A 19,634-nucleotide genomic window follows, 5' to 3' on the forward strand; every position below is an offset into this window, starting at 1 on the left:
TGGGATGGGCTCATAGTCAACCCCTAAGTCAATGCTGCAATATGGCAGAAAACCACCAAGCCCTAAGCTGAAGCTGAGGCTCTGGAGCCAAAGAATGCCCTATCCATCTATCCTGTCCTTCAAGGGACATGGCAGCTCTTGCCACGTAGGTAACAGATGAGACTGAATGCTAGTATATTCCTATACATGGGAAGTAAGCTCACTTAACTCCTATCCGTTCTTTTGTCCCACTAAGTAGCAGTTCCTTCCCAGGTGTGGTAGCACATGCCTGCGATCCCCCCAAAGTTATCCTCAGAAACAAAAGAGAACACCTGAAGAAAACACAAAAAGGCAAAAACAAAATCAGTGAGCTAAGCAAGAGTTAAAGTGGCACAGTGCTAACCTGTATCATGTGACTCAGTTGAACACACTGCACCCCAGATCAGAAGCCCAGTGACATTACCTTACCTTTTGCAGGGTTTGTTTACCCTGGAGCTGGGGTTCTCCAAGGCCACTGAGTGAGCACATTGAATAAGGCATCTTCTGGGTCACGGGAGGTCAGGGCTGAAAGTAATCAGGGCACAGTGACCGCAGAGGCTCAGGCACTAAGGCTCAGCATAATCGGCTTGGGTTGGCCAGACTTAGTTCAACCCCTGCAGGGAAAACCTACAGGTGCTAGCCGAGGACACGGCATGGAAGGGAGACAACCGACCACTCATAGTCTATCTTCTCTTGCAGTGGGCACAGAAATTTGCAATGGTGGTCCCGCACCCAAGTCCTCGACCTGCTGTATCCTGTAAAACTATGTAGTGACTTCTGGCCCCTCCTGCCACTCACTGGAGATGGACTCTGCCTATAACAGTTTGGTGTAAGACATTAGGAAGCAGAAAAAAAAAAAAAAAAGATCAAATATAACTTTGAATATTTTGAAATTTTAAAGGTGTTTTGTTTTTTCAAATTAAAGCCAACTATGACTGTTAAATAGCGTAGCCCATATTTATCTGATTTGATAAAGTTCCCACAAAGGTCTTTACAAAGGATTTGTGAATTGTGTCTGAAATCAGAGCTCTACTCTTGTACATATGTGTATATAGGTATTCAGTTCCATCTGCTTAAGTAAAATCATGCCCAGGGAGTCAGAATAAAATAATAACTTGCCAGTTTTACACATGCTAACATCATTTGACAGCACATCGTATTTGACTCATTGAGACTCTGCTGGGTCAAGGCTGTGAGCAGAGCTGAGATCAAACGGAAGTGGCCTGATGGGAATAACCTGTACCGAGTGCCTGGGTGGGACCCTCGTGAAGGAAGCAGCTGTTGACACTGCAGGGAAGCCTGAAGGGCAGAGCTGAGGCCTAAGTCCAGTGGACTTCACAAGACTAGCCTTTTAAACATGCACTATCTGGCAGGCAACAAACTCCTGGGATCCCAAAGAATTTGTTCTCCTGGGAAGAGAATACATCCAGCAGTTTGCCTTCAGCACCGGGGAGAGGGGGCAAATTTAATGTCCCAGACAGTGGGATGCCATTTGGGGGAGTGGAGGGGGAAAGCAGCTCTTCACTCAGCCTCTAAAACCAAATATAGGACTTTGAAGTATACATATGCTGCTTCTCTCAACTCACTTTAGAAGCAAAAAAAAAAAAAGCTCTAAACCCAGGAAACGTGCGCAAGGCATAAAACTGAGGGAGCAGTAACACTTCTGGTTTGCTTTTGATTGCTGTGATAAACCATGACCAAGAGCAACTTGGGAGGTTAAGGGTTTATTTGGTTTACACATCTCCATCACAGTCCATCACTGAGAAAAAGTCAGGACAGGAACTCAAGCAGGAGCAGAGGAACCATGGAAGAACACTGTTCACTTACACAACCCAGGACCATCAGCCCAGGGGTGGTACCACCCGCAGTGAGCTGGACACTCCCACATCAACCATCAATTAATACCCCACAGATACAACCACAAGTCAATCTGCTAAATAATCCCTCGATTGAGGTTCCCTCTTCCAGGTGACTAGTTTGTGTCAAGTTGAAAAGAACTAGCTAGCACACCAGCTGTTGGCATACAGGAGCCCGTGGGTACAGATGGAGGGACAACTTCTTTTAGGTCACTTTCCAAGACCCATGTTACTGTGAAGGCATCAACTCCCACCTGCCCTCCTGTACACGGCCTGAGCTTCTGACAAAAGCAGACCAGCTCAGGGCAGAGCAAAGCAAGCTGCACCAGGAGGCTAAGCCACTCTATTTCTTTGGCATCCAAAAGAATTGGAGCCCCAACTTGGCCATACTACTGCACCTTTCTGTACCTGTCAAGTGCTTCTGAGCTGCACTTTGTATCTGTGCTGGGTAACGATCACTAATTCCTTTGAACTGCCCCCTCAGTGAAAAGTCAGGAAACAACTGCAGAGCTGGTTGGTGCCTAGAAGCAAACACCCAAGGCAGTAAAGAGAGGAAGCCAGAGCATCACACAACAAAGCTTTATTCATCCTCAGCGACTAAAGAAAAGGCAAGCTCACTGGCCCGTCACTTGAGTATGCTGTCATCTTGAGCTGAAAATCGAGAAGAGACAGTGTCACACATTATACACATTTGGGCTACCTGCGAGGACTTCAGGATCGCAGTTTTTAAAAAAAAAAAAATCCAGAATCTAATTCCAAGAGAACCTAACTTTGTCACTAAAACCATCCCTTGCATCCCCACTGCCCACTCCATCTGACTGGAATCTGCGTCAACAGAGAGGGTCAGGGAGTCCGCTCAGCAGCAGCCTCTCTGAAGGCAGTGCAGCAGCATGGCCCACACATTCTACTGTGCTCCACGGAGAACAGCGCTGGAAACATGTGCCACCCAGTCTCCTTCCAGAAAACCTGGAAGTGGGGGGAGGGACTAAAAACCATACCTTCTGCCAGTTCTCTCTCAATCCGTTTCAGCTCATCTAGTCTCTTCTTTTCCTCCGCTGCCACCCTCCTCTCCTCCTCTGCCCGGGGTTTTAGGTAACCTGGGGAGCAGAAGCAATTAACCTCTTCCCTAAAAATGATGCGTGAAAAAGCCGAGTCGGGAGTCTCCGGGTAGCTGTTTCCACCTGCGCCCCTGTGGACGTAGTGTCTTCTCCCTCCCCAGGAGCTGCAGGCCCGTGCAATCCCACACAGCCAGCTCTCTCACCCCGAACCCCCCCGCACTCCCGGTCCCTGAACTCACTATAGCGCTTGGCGCCGTAGGCCATGCCGAGGACCAGGGCTGAGTATCGGCAGAGCTGCAGAGAAAGAAGCGTTAGAGCAGAAGGCGCATTACCTGAGGATGAGGAGATAGGAGATGGAGGAGTACGGGTAGAGGGGAACAGGGCGGGGGGGTGCAAGGGTCTCCAGGCCCAGGACTGCCTTGAGACCACAGCCAGCAGTCTCGAGGGTAGGACACGCTGTCAGGGTAGTGGTAAGGGGCATGCAAGGGCTCTAAGCACCGTGCAGCGACGGTGAAGCGGGTTCACCTTGATGAGCGGAGAGACCTGAACTGGGGGAACCATCTTGTCCGTGACCTTCGCGCCGGAAGCTCAACTGAGGCGGAAGACACAGCAAGAGCGCAGGCCTCCTCCTGAAGCCAGGAAGGCGCATGCGCCTTAGGGAAGACGCGCCCCCTGGTGACCGGAGGGTAGCGGCGCGTTCCTTCCGGGCTGTGCAAAGTCTTTGGGCTGAGTGTGCAAGACGACCTCAGGAAGGTGGAGACTTGGGGCCACATTACTTCAGCACAAGCTTGTAATGAACAACCAGTCCTGGAATCCGCCGCCCACCTACTCTGGACTGGAGCAGGCAAACAATCCCTTCCTCTCGTGGAACAGACGAGCACCACCCCACCCCCGGCAGACCTGCCCAAGGCGGCCGTTGAATGTGGGGCCAAGATTACAGACCTTGTCTTGGCCCTCCCTGAAATATCAGCCTTCTAAGCCTTTCCTGCAACTGCCCGCCCTGGATGCATATGCCTTCTGGCCAGCGCAACCGGGTTGTCTCGCTCAGAGCGAAAGTTGGGTTCTCTTGGAATTAGATTCTGGATTTTTTTTTTTTAAACTGCAATCCTGAAGTCCTCACAGGTAGCCCGAGTGTGTATAATGTGACTGTCCCTTCTCGATTTTCAGCTCAAGATGACAGCATACTCATGTGAAGCGCCAGTAAGCTTGCCTTTTCTTTAGTCGCTGAGGATAAATAAAGCTTTGTTGTGTGATGCTCTGGCTTCCACCTTAGGTTTTGAGATCTTACTGGTAAAGGCCATCCAAACGGGGCTGACCCCTGAGTTTCCCAGCCCACACTCTCAGGACCCCAAACCCTGAGCCCTAATGACCCCTCTTCACCAGGCCTTGTGGGGACAGACTATGAAGCACCCAAACTGCCAAACTGGTTTTCCACAGGCACTGTCCCCAGGGTGAGCGCCTCTCTAGCAGCCGTGTTCACCTAGACCAGCAGTTCTCAACCTGTGGGTCACCATGCCTGGGCAAGCCTCTATCTCAAAAAAGATTTACAATTCATAACAGTAGCAAAGTTACAGTTATGAAGTAGCAATGGAAACAGTTTTGTGGTTGGGGTTGGGGGGTTCACCACAACATGAACGCTCGCGGCAATAGGAGGGTTGAGAGCCACTGGCCTAGACTGAGGTTGTCCAGCTGATTACCAGCTGTGTCTGCTATTGGCATGCAGTCTCCAAGGAAGTCAGGCATGGCAAGGTTGTAGCCATCCACTGGATGGCTTTACCCGCTCCCCCTCCAATGCCCAGTAGTGACTTGACATCTCCCTAAGGCTGACTTTGAATCAGCCTCCTCAGTTTTGCATTGCACCAGGGCTTGGTTGGAAAGGTACACAGTCCATTGGGATGGGGCATCTTTCCCTGACTCTTCATTAAATCCGTATTTGTAAAGAGAATGTAACTATGGATATAAAGTGAATACAATGCAGCAATGAAAAACCCCAGAGCTGTAATAGGTGTCCAGCTATCCTGAAGAGAGAAATCCTGGGAAGGGTAAAGGGGCTATCCTGGACAGTCAGAAGAGGAGCCACTGCCCTGAGGCCTGGAACTGTGCCTACATTTGGTCTGGAGTCCAAGTCCCTGGGCCTCCTCTGCTGGAATCCTAGAAAGTTCTTTAAGCTGGGAACAGAAATACCCAGACCATATGCCACAGGTGCACCACATACTCATTTCTTGCCCTTGGTAAATCTGATCTTTAGTTCTCCACCCCCATCCCTACCTGAGCCTGAGTGAGAAAGGCAGGCTCCTGCCCTTCTTCTGAACCATTGCTCCCTGAGGAAGCTGCAAAGCCATACTGACCTACAAGCCACCAAATAAACTTCCTTACCCCTCGTGGCCATCTGTACACTGAACCCCCTCCCTTTCCTGCTCTTAAGCAACTGGTTAGATAACCTTAAGTGACCGAACAGGTTTCCCTCAGTAGATCTTAAATCAGACTCCTCAGCAGCTCAGGCTTCCAGAACTGAACGTCTCTCTGGGCCCAAGAGGAGTGTGGGTTGAGAGGTGAGTGCAGAGAAGCAACATTCAGGAGTAGAGGCAGAAGAGGCACACAATACACACACTGGCATAGCACACACACAAATGACTAGGACTCTGCTTTGGCTCAGGGTCATTTTGGGGGCAGCAGAAGTGGTTAAGTTCCCACATAGCTCAGGACACCACTGGGAGGATTCTGCACCTGTTGGAGACAGCTGTGTGCAGAATCCAAATATTCCCAATGTGCTATCTTTAGTGCTGTGCTCGGGCTCAGCCAAGATCCTCCCTGGGGTCTTGTGGCCCTCTCAAATCCAGAGCTTACCACCCCTGCAGCTGGGCTAAGTCCAACCGAGGCCCTTTACTCTCAGCTACCATTCCCACACCTGAACAAACTCCCACCTCTGGTAATTCCCCCTCGAGGTCTGAGGTAGCATCTGGGAGGGAGCTTCTGTGACTGAGTCTTGAGGGACAGGACAGGACCTCTGACAATGCACTGTAGAAGATGTCACAGTTTAGAAATGTACCAGGGTAGGGTTGCCCAGCTATCAGATGCACACTCCATTCCCACTTGTGCCATCTGTGGCTGCTGAGGTCCTGCTTTCTGTTGCCCCTATCTGGCTTAGGCCTCCAAAGCATGGGACTGTGGGGATCTCATCTGCTCACTTTGTTCTACTTGCTGGACTTCCTCATCCCATACAGCCTGCAGGCCCACTCCTGTATCTCCTGCCCTTACTCTCACCACATTCATTTTCTGGCATCAAGGACTGAGTACAAGCCATATTGCTTCCCTGATCTTTGCCTGACAGATGAGGGAATAAGGGGAAGCCTGAGGGCCATGGCAAGAATGACTCCATTACAGTCAGTCTAACAATCTCCAAGACTCTTCCAACTCAGAAATGTTATTGCCCACCACCCAGTTATGGAGCTGCCAGTAGTGGCATCAGAATGGGTCCTGGGTTTGCCAGTTAATCAGGAAGTAAAAGTAGTGCTGTGAAAGTGCCTGATACACACAAAGCAAAACAAACTCTTGGGCCAGAGCCATTCACAGCACCTCTGCTGGTCTTGAAAAGGTATTGCTATCCTCAGCACCTAATAGTTTCTGCTGCACTGGCAGAGCTCAGTTACCTAGGATGACTCAGACCCTCAGGCTTTGGCCAATGATGTGGCACAAGGTCCTGGAGATGTAGAATCTTTGGCAGAATAAAACCTCCTGGTGCCTGGGCTAAGAGAAGGGGTGTGTGAATTACCACCAGGCTACTTAGGCTCACTCTGCAGTTGTCCAGTTCTTTGGGATGGCAGTCCTCAGCCTGTCCTTGCAGGAAGTGAAAACCAAAGTCTGAGCTATTCTATGGGGCCAGGCAGCATCTTAAGACAAGCAGGAGCTGGATCCTGGGCAGGAAAGACTCAGGCATGGTGAGCAGGCAGCCAGGGAGGTGTTGAACAGGGGCATCCAAGTGTGTGTATGCATGCGCTTACACATGGGACTCTGGTGTATGCTCATGTGAACATACACAATGGTATGGGTGTAGAGATACATGCCCCACAGTTGCCATGGTGACAAACTGGAAAGAATGAGGGAGGGTCTGGGCCTTCAGAAAACTGAATGCCAGGCATGAGTCCATCTTTGGAATCCATTTACCCTGGATCCCTCTAGGATTGGACATGGTGGCTGCTTGAACCCTTCAGTTCCATCCAGCCCCCATCACGTGACTTAAGTCTCCCAAATCATGGGATGTCCCTGAGTGTTCCTCCAGTTGCCTCAAGGCCCTCATCCTTGGCAGTTCTGCTTCTCAAGCCAGCAGGAAGACCGAGAAGGAAAATGGCACCGCATACTCAGAGAGCACCCTCTAATGTCTTCTCCAATTTTGAGCAGACCCAAATCTGGAAGTTCTAGGAGGTGAGTCTGCCTTTGCTCCTTGGGAGCCCCTCACACAGTTGGTACAGGAGGACACGTGTGGCCTCAGAGTACCTGTCCCTTTGATGGAGCAGAGCCAGGTGTGAAGGTAAGTGTAGGAGTTGGGCAAAGATGGTCCAGCAGCAGCAGAGCAACAAGCCTGGCATTAACTCCTAGGCCTTCACGCTCATGGACAAGAAGAGAGTCAGCTGCATTGACAAAGCGGACCTATAGGACATTCACACTTCCCTGAGTAGGTGTGATCTCTCCCTCAAGTATAGCAAGGACATTGCCTCTAAACGCTGACACACACAGTCATATTTTGGGGTTGTTATGGCCACCTCTAAGTTTGTTTAGTTTCCCTTAGTTATTCTAAAGAACTTTGCTCTCAGGGTCTCAGGGTAGCTACTCAAGGTCCTGGTTTGTTCAGAGCTGGCAGAGGGTGTCCAGAGTTTTTAGAAAAACCTGGAATGGGTTTGAGGCAGGCACTGGGGAGGCAACCTAGTGAGTGACATCCAGCCCTATCCCTTCCCCATAACTTCACTCTACCCTTAGGCTCCCCTTGTGGGCTTGGAAGTGGATATGTATGGGTAGGCCTATTCATCATCTCAGAACCAGATGCCATCTCTTCCCCCACTTTCTTCAAGCCACTTCAGTTAGCACTTAACCCTCCCTGTCTCAGTGGCCTACCATGAGACACTCCTGTAGTGGGGGGCAGGAGGCTTGTGGTCCTACCTTGGAAGCTGGGAAAGGCAGTTACATTTTACCTGGGATGGGGGTTCTCTAGTGCCCACCTTCCCCATTATTTGAGAACAGAAATCAGTCCTCAACTTTGTCCTCTCCTCCGCAGAAGATGGTGACCTGAGATTTGAAGTGAACTGGTTGACTCCAGCCTGTATTCCCCACACTTGAGCCAAAGGGCTCCATCTTTTTGTTTTTTGTTTTTTTGTTTTTCGAGACAGGGTTTCTCTGTGTAGCTTTGTGCCTTTCCTGGAGCTCGCTCTGTAGACCAGGCTGGCCTCGAACTCACAGAGATCCGACTGCCTCTGACTCCCGAGTGCTGGGATTAAAGGTGTGCACCACCACCGCCCGGCCAAAGGGCTCCATCTTATGTCTCCTCTGTCCTTTGTCTACATGTGCTCAGCACTCTTCTGGAATCACCCTGTGAATGGCAGATGTAGGCTGTCCTGTGGGGTTACCTGCCAGTATGAAGGACAGAGGGGGTTGAGAATGACAGTGCAGCCCAGGCCAACACCTCATCCCTGTCCACGCTTACAACAGACAAAACTAATGTTGAGGACAAGGTGAATGCCATACTCAAGGAATCCTCAGGGTTCCATCAACTTCATCATGTTCCTGAACATATTTAGTTTGTTGTTGTTGTTTGGGTTTTTTGTTTGTTTGTTTGTTTTCGAGACAGGGTTTCTCTGTGTAATTTTGGTGACTGTCCTGGATCTCACTCTGTAGACCAGGCTGGCCTTGAACTCACAGAGATCCTCCTGGCTCTGCCTCCCAAGTGCTGAGATTAAAGGCATGCGCCACCACCGCCCAACATCCTGAACATATTTGTGAGATAAACAGTGAGCTCTGTCCTGGGACAGCCCTGAGCTCAGCCACCTGCCAGTGTTTGGTTCCTAACATTTAAAACTCCAGATATGTTTTTAAAATTAAAAAAAAAAACAACCCTCCAGATATTTTACATAGGTGCCTAGGATGGCCCAGACCCCAGGACCTTTGGGTATTAACATGGCATGAGGCCTCCTTGGCAGAACAAAGCCTCCTGGTGACTGGGCTAGGGGAAGGCGTTATCTGTGTCACTGCCAAGCTACCCAGGCTCACACTGCAGTTGTTCAGTCCCCCTGGGATGGCAGCCCTCAGCCTACCTCATACTAAATGGCAGATAGAAGTCTGAGCTGTCCTAGGGGACATCTCTTGAGAAACCTCTCTCAGGAATCCCCAAGCTCTATGAATCCCAACACATCTCCCATCTATCTAGATATCTGTAGACTCTGTGGTCTCAGAGCCCTGGCTCTCAAACGGAAGCCAGAGCTACCCATGTGGATCAACAGAGGTTCTTGGGGCCCAGGAATAGGAAAGACTCCCCAGACAGCACAGCAAGACTAAGCACTTGATGCTCTAGGACAAGACAGAACTCTAAAAGCCTTTTTGTGAGCAGGCACAAATACAGAGACCATCCTAAATGCCTTCAAGATGCTCAACCTTGATGGCAGTGGCAGCGCCACAAGGAATAAATCTGGCTTAGGGTCTGGAGAATATCTATCCTAAAAAAGAGACATAGTGCCTGGGCCTGAGCCTACCTCACCAGCCCCTCTTGAACTCTAACTCTAGGGCCTCAAATAGCCACCCTGAGACCTTAAGAGCAGAGTAATTTGGAATAACTAAGAGAAAGGTCATTCCTGCCATTGGGCCTTCATTACCCAGGGAGTCATCATCCATCCATCCATCGCTGTCTTAAGCCTTCCATGGATGGCTTCCTCACAGGAAGCACCAGGGGAAGGGAACGTTCTGTTGTCCCAGGCATTTGCCTCTTACTCCATCAGGAACCTGCTGTGAGTCATGATGGGCACCAGGGGACCATTAGGCACTTGGGCTTTGATGACAGGTGGGCAGGATGTACACATCAGACTATCTTCAGGCCTCCCACAAGAGGAGCCACAAGTAGGAACTTTCCACTCTTCCTCAGAGCAGCTAATCAGTCCCTTTTCCACTCTCAGCATCAAAGGTCCACTGATGTTCCAAGACAACAAGATGACTGCAAATGAGGCTTGCCTAACCCCCAACCCCATCCCTATGGCTTCTACAATCCCAAGTATATCAGAGGGCAGCTAGGGGCAACATTCTTCTAAAGGATATACCACCACCCTACTGCTAGCTAGCTCAATAACAGAGGCAGCAGACTAGGAGGCAGGAATAAGGTCTAGGTCCCAGCTTGTCTATAACATGTACTCTGTACCATCACAATCACAGTACTCCCAGTATTCCATCCCCTCCTCCACCCCTCTTCTGACCCTAGCATACATCCCCAGCCCCTCCCCTGTCTTGGCCCTTGGCACTCTGCCCCTCTCCACCGCTGAACAGGTCAAACAAGAATCAGAGGCCGGGCGGTGGTGGCGCACGCCTTTAGTCCCAGCACTCGGGAGGCAGAGCCAGGTGGATCTCTGTGAGTCCGAGGCCAGCCTGGGCTACCAAGTGAGTTCCAGGAAAGGCGCAAAACTACATAGAGAAACCCTGCCTCGAAAAACCAACAAAACAAAACAAAACAAACAAGAATCAGAAGCCCACTGAATGGAGTTTAGTGCCTGTCATTTACTGTGTCTGGGCTGGAACCCAGGAACCTGGTCTCTCTCCCTCCCACCACCCAACAACTTGACATACCCACCAATACCCTACCTATCTTGGGCTCATTCTCAGGTGAATCAAATGCTGGAGTTTGCCTTCATTGATGTGGCTGGCAATCTAGACTACAAAGTGCTGAGCCACAGGCCCACCCATGCGGAGGAAGCAGCATGGGCTTCTCCATCCTTCAGGCTGCAAGCTGCAGCCAGTTCAATAAAGTTAGACACACAAACTTGCCTATGAGTGTTCATTGGAGGGAATGTATCCACCAGAGATCCTTCTGCTCCCTGCTCTGCTCAGACCAGCTCTCTGCCCTCTGTGCTATCCTAGAATCAGGCTATCTGGTCATACAGTTGAGACAAAATCTTCCTACACCTGTCCACCTCAGACTGGCCATGCCATAGCCCTCAGAACTCCCTCAGTCTCCTACCAGTAATCACCCACTCACTCCCTCTCCCCATGAACAGGCCCTCCCTGAGCAGCCACCACAAGTCTGCCTCGGCCAGAGTCCACCCTAACTGACCAGTACCCATACAACAGCAGTTATTTTTAATCAAGCATTGTCTATCTGAGGACCAAAAGGCCATCCCATCATGCTCTAGGTATGCTAAGGACTTTGTATCCCTGTCTGAACTCTTAGCGTGGCTGGCACAGTCAAAGAGACCCTAGCAAGCCTCTGCTTTACTAGATGTCTCTGCCCATTCTGAGTGTCCTTTGAAGAGAGAAGCAGGGTCAGGAGCTTCCTGCAAGGCCCCAGCTGGAGATGTTAAGCCACGAGTCTCAAGGGGTGGCACTTGGGTGGGGCTTATTATCTTTGGCTCTCTGGCACACATCCTGGATGAAGTGGGTCCTCCAGACTCAGCCTCCAGGCGCCGATATGGAGTGTTGAAGAAGAGCACCAAGACACAGGTGAGAAGCGTACACAGGCCAGCCAGCAGCAGCAGAGACTCTAAGGACACAAGCACAGGTCTGTCCTTCAACTGCCCAGGCAGGCAGAGTCCCCAACTCCCACCATAGCCAAGTCTTGGTAGACCTGACCCAGCTGACCCTAGTGACTGTGACCACAGAGAGGTCTGGAAACAGTCTTGGCCTCAGCCCTCAGTAACCCTCAGGATGTTCCCAGACCCAACAGTGGGGAATCGCAAGTTATGCGGACATGGGTGTACTACTACTGATCTTTACCCATTCTCATATCTAAATCGGTCTCTCTCAATCTTCCTGTCTCTTTGTATCTTTCATATCTCTGTCTGTCTCTGACCTACACCCCTCCATCTGTCTTGGTAGACTCTCTATGTCCCTGTCTGTTTCTGTCTCTGTATTTCTATGTAAATTTTTATATTCCTCTGTATTTCTATTTCTGTCTTTGTCTCTTTCTTTCCTTTTTACTCCAAGATCTCTGCCCCCTTTCTGTCTAAGATCTCAGTCTCTATTTTCCTGGATTTTGAAACATGTCACAAGGGGGTAGGGATACTGATGCTGGATTTTTGTCAGGGTCTTTGGGCTACACCCACAAGCAGAGACCAGGCATCTGACCATACTACTTTATACCCACATCAACTGGTGCCTGCCTAGGGGGAGTAAAGAGCAATAAGAATCAAGATCCTCAACTGGGCCAGGCCTCCTAATACCCTATCTTTCTGGTCAGGTCTTAGCTCTCTAGGGCCAAAGCCTGGGCACACTCACCTGTCCAGTCTAGAGGCTCCTCACCCTGCTGACAGGTAGAAAAGGATGGACCTGTTCGCCGCACAGTCAGTGCTGTCAGCAGAAGCATGATGAGCACACCCTCGGCCTGCCTAGATACAAAGGACCCTCAGCCTGGGCAGCAAAACTCTCTACACACCACATTGCATCTTGGGAAGGGAACACATCTATGCCCACCGCTACAACTCTTGTCGCTCCTGAGGCAGTTCGCTGTCTCCGTCCACACTGGCCCTGTAGTGGCACAGGCTTGTACACAGCAAGTATTCAGTACAGGCTTATCTCTGGCCAGAGCAAGCAGGTTCCTAGCTTCATGGATCAGGAGCCATGGCCCAGGATCCGTAAGATCCATGTCCTGGGAGAAGTGGCCAATGCAGAAGGAAGGATACTCACCCCAGGACAAAAATCAAGCCAGCAGAGGCACCTTCACCCACAGGAAACGAGCATTCAACAGCCAGCTCCATGACCACAGGTGCCACTGAGAAGCCAAAGAGCCCAAGGAGGGAGCAGATGGCAGCCAACGCAAAGGTCTGTCCCCGTAGCTGGGACACCTGGCATCAACAAAGGGTAGAGAAGAATGGAACCAGGATGGCAGTGAGTCATGCCACCTCCCCCATGAGTTCCTAGACTGAATGACATGGAATGTGGCAGTGAAGCCAGTCCTACCTGGGGTTACCCTCAGGCAGAAGCCAGGTTTGACACTGAGGCATTAGCTGTGGGAAAGCCACCACTGTCCCCCCTGTCCCTCACCCACCCGCCTGCCATACTATCCCTCCATCCTGGGTAGGTAGTGTTTGTTCCTGATGAGTCTCACCAGAGCAAAGGCCACGAAGGTCATGGAAGTCAGACAGAGGCCTATCTTGGTGGCCTCAGTGAAATGCTTGGTCCGATCCACATATAGGCCTAGAAGCAGTGCCCCCAAAATCCCAAACACGATGAAGAGAGCCCCACAGAGGCCTGAGAACTCCTGGAAGTAGGGAGGGCAAACTTAGAACCATCAGGAGGCAGGGAGCCAACAGGGCTCCTTATGTCATCACCATACGTCCATATGTCATCACCACCAGGGCAGTTCCAGAGGACCAGTCTAGACAGCCCTGTCAAGCTGCCTCCTAGAATGGATTTTATGCAATGGAAAGAGGTATCACCACAGACACCCCATAGACCCTGGGTGCATGCCTATGGCCCATGAGAGACCTATGCCCACCACTGTGTCAGGAGGCAGAGGCCATGACCTGGGGATGTATAAGCAGCCATGACTATCACCTCCATGAGAGGATGTTGATTTCATCCTTGTCAGTGGTGAACTGAGTGCTCAGGAACAGAAGGTAACTCTGGCAGAGGCAGAGCCCACTCCAAAGGCAGGGCTACTACTTACATTGGAGTAGCCATTGGCACAAAGGATCTGTTCCAGGAGGGCTGAGAAGCTGGAGAAGATACCAATGCCACCACCAAAGCATATGGCCAGGATGACATAGGCCTTATTCTGTATGAGCTAGAGAGAAAATAGCCCTCAACTCAGGAGCCCAAGCAGGCTTCTGACGACAGCTTTCCTGCCCCCAGAATCCACACAACCCACCAGTTTGAGGCCGTGGAAGAAACTCTCTGAAGTAGAGCTGGCAGCCCCTGCAGATGGCGGGGTAGGAGGCACACTCTCCCAGAGGCAGGCAGTGGCCAAGAGACAGGCAAGGGCAGCAGGAACAATGTAGATGCCAAGCTGGGGAGAGATTCTGAGTGTCACAAAGAAACCACACTGACACATGTTGCCCCCACACATGTCAGTCTGCTCTGTCCACCTTACCAGCTGCCACCTGCCTTTAATCTCCAGTCAGTAAACCCAACCAACTCCTTTGGGGGACTGTGCCACTCAACCCTTGGCTGTTCTTCATGGCTTCATGTAGAACCTAGCTTTCAGAATAACACTCAAGGATGAATCCCTCCTTGGTAACACCAGCCCAACCTCCCAAGGCTCCAGACTTATTCCCACGTAAGAAGCAGATCATGCTAACACACCTAAGTATGCCATACCAACAAACATGTGTATACACCAGATATATGTGTATGTGCATCGATCACATACCAGTATAACTCCCATATGTACTGTACACAAGTATATGTACATGCTCAAGCTCTCACAGCATACATGCCACATGTAAGATCATCATGAGCTCCTCACCATCATGGGGATGTCCTCTGCCTTCTTGACCAGGGCAGGAGACAGTACATTTGCCACAAGGATGCCCAGAGGATTTGCTGGGTAGAAAAACAGTTATATAAGCTCAGCTGTGGCAGGCCTCACCCCAGTCCTTGGGGGAATCCTTCCTGGTTCAGGCACCTTGGCCTTGGCCCAAGCTGGAGAGCAGAGGAGAGCAGAGGACACACATCCAGCAGGGTCTGTGAGCTGAGCCCAGGTTGCAGAAGTCCCGCCCCAGGACTCACACATAGTGCCGATCATGTTAGCTGTGGCTCGCTGGTGCTCTGGAAACCATAAGGCAGCCAGCTTGGCTGGAGAAGAGATGACCAGGGTCTGGGCCACGGCACAGAGGCTCTGGCCACTCATGAAGAAGGCAAAGGGATTGGGGATCCTGACATCCAAGCAGGGCACAGCACGTAGCAAACTCCCAGCAAAATTCAACCACGCACCCAGGACAGTCTGCAGGAATGGACAGTCAAAAGACTACATGCCAGTCTAGACCCTCCACACCTACATCTCCAGATGCCTATCCCTAGCTTATAGGGATACCCCAATATCTACCTGCCCTCCCCAGCTGCTTTGCCTGGGGAGCTGAGCTAGAAGGGCTGGTGGACTCTAATCTGGAGAGGAGACCAGGCTTCTGCACCCAAAGTCAAAGGGTCCTCCCCACCACCTCATACAGGTATGGGATGAGATCTGACTTACCGCTCCACGGAGCCCAACAGAGTCCAGAACCCAGATGGCTGCCATGCCAAATGGGATGGATACCACAAGGTAGACTAGTGACAGCCAGTTGACTTGCTCCATGGACAGGAAGAAGTGCTGTGCGATGGTGTCTGCTACAGGTGCAAAGCTGAGCCATAGCTATGGGATACACTTAAGTCAGCTGTGGGTCGCAGACACCACCTAGCCAGCTCTGCTTTGGTTGAAGTCTATGATCCCCATTTGGCTAGCTCAGGGTAGGAGAAGGGGTGTGAGCATGCCTGTAAAGGCTATGAGGACACAACCTAATAGAAACTTTGGGTCACCCCGCTAGAGAAGCACCCTGTTACAAACCAGGAAAGCAGCCAGGCATGGCCTACAGCCTGCCCAGCAGTGGACCATGAACCAGCCTGGAGGCAGATATAGAAGCCAAAAACCTGGCCAGAGTCTGAAGGACCATTAACCTCATCAGAATTGGTCTGATTCTCTGAGAAGGCTAAAGGCAATCAGTGGGGATAGTGCCCACTGCCTGGAAGGCACTCTGTTGAAGGTGGTGGAAAGAGGGAAATGGGCAGTTGAGATTTGGCTGTAAGTATTGAGAGACAGTGAAGCCAGAAACTCAGTGGGTTGACTATCCTGAACATTGAGCAGGTCATAGCACTTAAGGAAGTAGTATTGGAGCACATAGGGCAGGAGGGGGAGATATGGGAGTGAGGGTATACGGTAGCCATGGTTCCAAATTTCATAATTGACCAATGTGCTGAGACAAGATGGACAAGGAACACATTTTGGGGAGACTTAGGCCTGGTGCATGGTGGACACTCCATGCCAGACATCCAGACATAGCTAAATGATGCCTTAGGGGCTCATGATATGCATGAGGACCAAGGAGGGGGCCAAAGAGAGCCAAGACAGAAGAGTCCAGAGCCCAGGACTTCCTTAGGGATGGGATGAAATCAATACCATCTCTCTCTGCACAACATCCTCCTGTCCTAGGCATTGCAAAGCACAGGGACTCTGAAGCCCAAAATTAGAAGACTGCAAAGTGGAGAAAGTTTTCCTGGAGGAAGTAAGGGGAGCTGACTGGAGAGAAGGGTCACCTAAGCTTAGACCAGTAGAAAGAACAGATATGTGGCCTAACAAGGGTGTGTCCCAAATCAAAGTTCCTGATGAACCCTACTCAGATGACAGAGGTCCAGGCCACACCCTCCATAACTGAACAGAGTATCAGGCTTCCCACAAAGCCTTGGGAAACACCAAGGTTGGGCAACAGCTGCATTTCCTTCTCTTTTTTTCTCAGAGGACAATACAAGGAATAGATATCCCAGGCTTAGAAAGCACCCCATGCAGGCCTAGTTGCCTCCTGCCTGGCCTCATAGAGCTGACAGGGACCAGGTATGTTTACAGAACCTTCTGTGCTGAGCAAAAAAAACAACCCATCTTGAAGTCTCACAGGTTTGTCCTTGCTCCTCCTAGAGCTGTGGCCCACATATAAAAGGCAGAGATATCTCTAGCATGTGTAAGGCAACAGATATGGTGAGAAAAAAATCCATCCATCTCACCTACTGTACAAGAATACTTTCAACCAGCTCTCAGCCGTGTCCTGGCTCACCCCCTGATCTCCTTCCCATGCAAAACACAGGGCCATCTCTTGGTCTCACAGCATGTTTTCAGGCTGTTCTCTCAGAACCCTGGAGCCCAGTCACCAGCTACAGACAAATGAGCAAGGACTCCAGGAAGCATGACTGAACATGAAGCCCACTGGTCACAATGAGGACTCAGCCAGGATCATGACAATTTGTAGTATCAGGGTGATATTCTGTTTGCTCCATAGGACAGCAGGACACCACCCAAGTGTTCCAGCACTTTATAAATCTACAGAAGGTGAGATTCAAGTAGATTCCTGCATGTGTCCTGAGACAACTATCCCAAACCAGTTATGTTTCCAAATTCTAGAAAGGGGACCTGTGAGCCAAGCCATAGCAGGGAAGTCCCAGCTAGCAAAGGCAGCTACCAGGAGAAACGTTTCTGATTTTGCTACAGTTAGTGTATTCCAGGCCCACAGCAGGTAACAAAGCTGTTTCTTCACAACTAACACAGCAGGAAAAAAGAAAAGGCCATGGGAACCAACCTATTGCTGGTTCACAAGGAGTGCCAGTGGGTAGCTGAATCCATGGTGCCCTGGACACCATCTACACTGAGGGTTGTACTTCCTCATGGTCCCACTGGCTTGGCACTCTCTGAGCTGTATTTGTTACAACTCATAGCTGCATGGCCCAAATGCTACCTGTTCAGCTAAATGGCCACATGTGACCCAAAGTTCCTTCCCACGTATTAGGGAGACCTAGCATCACAGAGGCGCACTTGGCTGTTTCTGAGCGGCAGGTGGTAACAGCTCCACACTCTCCCTTCACCCAGGCTCATGTGGACCTGTGCCTAGGAAGGATGGATCACTTGCAGTCCACATGTGCCTGAAGGGATAAAGAGGGAGGGTCTGTGGGCCCCTGACAATAGCATTGGGGGGCTAGGGAGAGTGTGAGGAAGCAACAAGTTGCAGGGCTGAGACTCTTGAGACTAACAGACCTGTCACCCCGACTGGTCCCTCACAGGCGGAACAGGCACTTGCCCCTTCTTTTACAACCTCTTGAGCTAGAAAGAAGGTGGGTTCCCGTGAAGAAGCAGAAACTAACTGGCTCTGGGGCTGCTGGAAAGACCCCGCCCCGCCCACCCCGCCTGTTCCAGCGCCCGAGTACCATCGCGTTGGAGCAGCTCAGAAGGCTGACCACCAGCAAGAAGACCCAGCGGCGCGCATAGGCACGGGGTCCAGGCACCTCGTCTCCGGCGGTCCCAGATGTTCCCGGCCTGTCCCAGGCTTCCGGCCTGTCCCCCATAGTCCCGAACACCCCAGTGTCTGCAGTCCGCCCGAATGCATTTCACGGCAATGCGCGGCGCGTGGGTACGACGTCCTAGGAGCAGGGCCGGGCGGAATGACTTGGTTAGTCCCCGCCCCGAAGGAAAAATTGGGTGGGAGAAGCCAGGGTTACTCTCTGACAGAGGCCAAGGTGGAAACCGGAGGGATAAAAATTCGCTTAAGAGCTAATTTTACCACAGCCTGTGTGGCCTGCACCGGGAACTTCATCCGCAGTGGTAGGTGCCAGAAAGGGGTCTCTACTTCAGCGAAGTCTGCATTTCTTGAAAGGTCCCCCAAAATTCTTGACTTCCTAAGCAACAGCCACGGAAGGCCCGAGGCCAACGAGGAGGAGGAGAGTTGGATCAGTTTCCCAAAGCCTCCAATCCCGGACACTCACTAGACTCCTCCTAGAGGAGGAAGGGGAGGGGTGGAGGGCGAGAAAAGGCTGAGCCTGGCTCCACCACCCCTGCCTGCGGGTAGGCAGCCTCCAACCCCACTCAAGTCTCTCTTTAAATTGCCTTTGCACCTGGGAAACAGCTGGGCTGAGTAGGTAGGGGTAGTTGCTTTCTGTGATTAGAAAGGAGAGGCCTGGCCAAGAAGATAGGAGTCACCTGACTCTGTACTAAAGCAGCTGACAGGAGTCATCCAACGCTTGCCACTGTGTTTGGCCAGGCTGGTTCAAGAGAAGACCAGTGGGCCAAGTTCCTGCTCAGACTAGAGAAGGAATGAAGAGCTGTTGGGGCAGGAATAGGCCGTATTGTAGAGGAATAGGGGGGACTGGCCAGGCAGGGGCAGGAGGTGGATTTCTCTCAGTGAGGAGGCTTTTTCTGCTTCAAACACATTCCTATGGTCTTGCCCTCAAGATTACTACTCCTTTTTGTACATTCCTGGGGCTTAGGGATTTGGTTTCTGAGCCAGAGTCTCACTTGTGTAGCCTAGGTGAGCCTCCATTTTCCAGTATTCCTGTTGTTTATATTCAATATTGGATGGTACCACCTGTCAACCATACAGGTTTGAACAAGCCTATTGTATGGTTTCAGCCTTTGGTGTGTTCTTAGTGGGTCTGTGTGCATGTCAGATGGATTCTCCCATTTGTAGATGAAGTCCTGTCCAGCTCCAGAAAATGAGCAAAACCCTGGTGATACCCTGAAAGGTTTATCTATTCTGAGACCCATGATAAGGCCTGTGGTCCTAGCCCTTTTCTCTGCCCTTTCCCTTTCCCATCTGTCTCACACCTGCTTATCCTCAGTCCACAGTTCATAGTCACTTCCCTGAAGACCTGGCCCCCCATACCCAACCCCTATGGCCTAGAGCTACCTTGGTCTCAGGACTTTGACATCCTGATGTTCTAGGAGAGGGTAGTTCAGACTTCACTGTTCAGGGCCCTAGCTTAGATGGGAACCTGCCTGTCACCAGCTTCTGAT

The 19,634-nt window shown here is 51.0% G+C and overlaps 3 protein-coding genes and 1 long non-coding RNA gene across 5 annotated transcripts in view; 2 read left to right on the forward strand and 2 right to left on the reverse strand.

The window, feature by feature from the left end:
• Pde6b (phosphodiesterase 6B) overlaps positions 1 to 779 on the forward strand; it is a 43,570-nt gene extending 42,791 nt beyond the window's left edge. The window contains exon 22 of the mRNA XM_059275350.1: positions 718 to 779. Within this exon, the coding sequence (XP_059131333.1) occupies positions 718 to 779 (62 nt within the window). The remainder of the gene's footprint in view (positions 1 to 717) is intronic.
• A 1,660-nt stretch (positions 780 to 2,439) lies between these two features.
• Positions 2,440 to 3,577, reverse strand: Atp5me (ATP synthase membrane subunit e). Of its 2 annotated transcripts, none has more exons than XM_059275352.1 (4): positions 3,458 to 3,577; positions 3,172 to 3,226; positions 2,873 to 2,971; positions 2,440 to 2,525 (listed from the first exon to the last, which is right to left on the reverse strand). In XM_059275352.1, exons 1-4 carry the CDS (start codon positions 3,491 to 3,493, stop codon positions 2,500 to 2,502), a joined length of 216 nt encoding a protein of 71 aa, XP_059131335.1. In that variant the 5' UTR covers positions 3,494 to 3,577; the 3' UTR covers positions 2,440 to 2,499. The 2 variants fall into 2 exon arrangements, with proteins under 2 accessions (XP_059131335.1, XP_059131334.1); XM_059275351.1 differs by having other exon boundaries at positions 3,431 to 3,564.
• Positions 3,578 to 5,414: 1,837 nt separating this feature from the next.
• Positions 5,415 to 10,940, forward strand: LOC131920537 (uncharacterized). Its single transcript, XR_009381698.1, has 3 exons — positions 5,415 to 5,484; positions 7,112 to 7,354; positions 10,784 to 10,940. It is a non-coding gene; the product is annotated as an uncharacterized LOC131920537 (long non-coding RNA).
• On the reverse strand, positions 10,484 to 18,591 carry Slc49a3 (solute carrier family 49 member 3). Its single transcript, XM_059274946.1, has 10 exons — positions 18,053 to 18,591; positions 15,303 to 15,461; positions 14,843 to 15,056; positions 14,580 to 14,656; positions 13,983 to 14,120; positions 13,782 to 13,898; positions 13,221 to 13,373; positions 12,800 to 12,957; positions 12,392 to 12,501; positions 10,484 to 11,657 (listed from the first exon to the last, which is right to left on the reverse strand). The coding sequence occupies exons 1-10, from the start codon at positions 18,188 to 18,190 to the stop codon at positions 11,374 to 11,376; spliced, it is 1,548 nt and encodes a 515-aa protein (XP_059130929.1). The 5' UTR covers positions 18,191 to 18,591; the 3' UTR covers positions 10,484 to 11,373.
• Between the last annotated feature and the right edge of the window lie 1,043 nt (positions 18,592 to 19,634).

Source organism: Peromyscus eremicus, chromosome 10 (genome assembly GCF_949786415.1).
Source record: "Peromyscus eremicus chromosome 10, PerEre_H2_v1, whole genome shotgun sequence".
Taxonomy (NCBI): Eukaryota; Metazoa; Chordata; class Mammalia; order Rodentia; family Cricetidae; genus Peromyscus; species Peromyscus eremicus.

Bases quoted from the DNA above. Each gene is read 5' to 3' on its own strand.
- Slc49a3 (XM_059274946.1), bottom strand. From the start codon at position 18,190: ATGGGGGACAGGCCGGAAGCCTGGGACAGGCCGGGAACATCTGGGACC. The intron at 14,657-14,842 runs GTGAGTCCTGGG...TTTTCTACCCAG, and splicing joins TAACATGATCGGCACTATGT to CAAATCCTCTGGGCATCCTT. The intron at 14,121-14,579 runs GTGAGGAGCTCA...ATCTCTCCCCAG, and splicing joins CAGAGGACATCCCCATGATG to CTTGGCATCTACATTGTTCC.
- Atp5me (XM_059275351.1), bottom strand. From the start codon at position 3,493: ATGGTTCCCCCAGTTCAGGTCTCTCCGCTCATCAAGGTGAACCCGCTT. The intron at 3,227-3,430 runs GTGCTTAGAGCC...CTTTCTCTGCAG, and splicing joins CGCTTCACCGTCGCTGCACG to CTCTGCCGATACTCAGCCCT. The intron at 2,526-2,872 runs GTATGGTTTTTA...CTCGATTTTCAG, and splicing joins TGAGAGAGAACTGGCAGAAG to CTCAAGATGACAGCATACTC.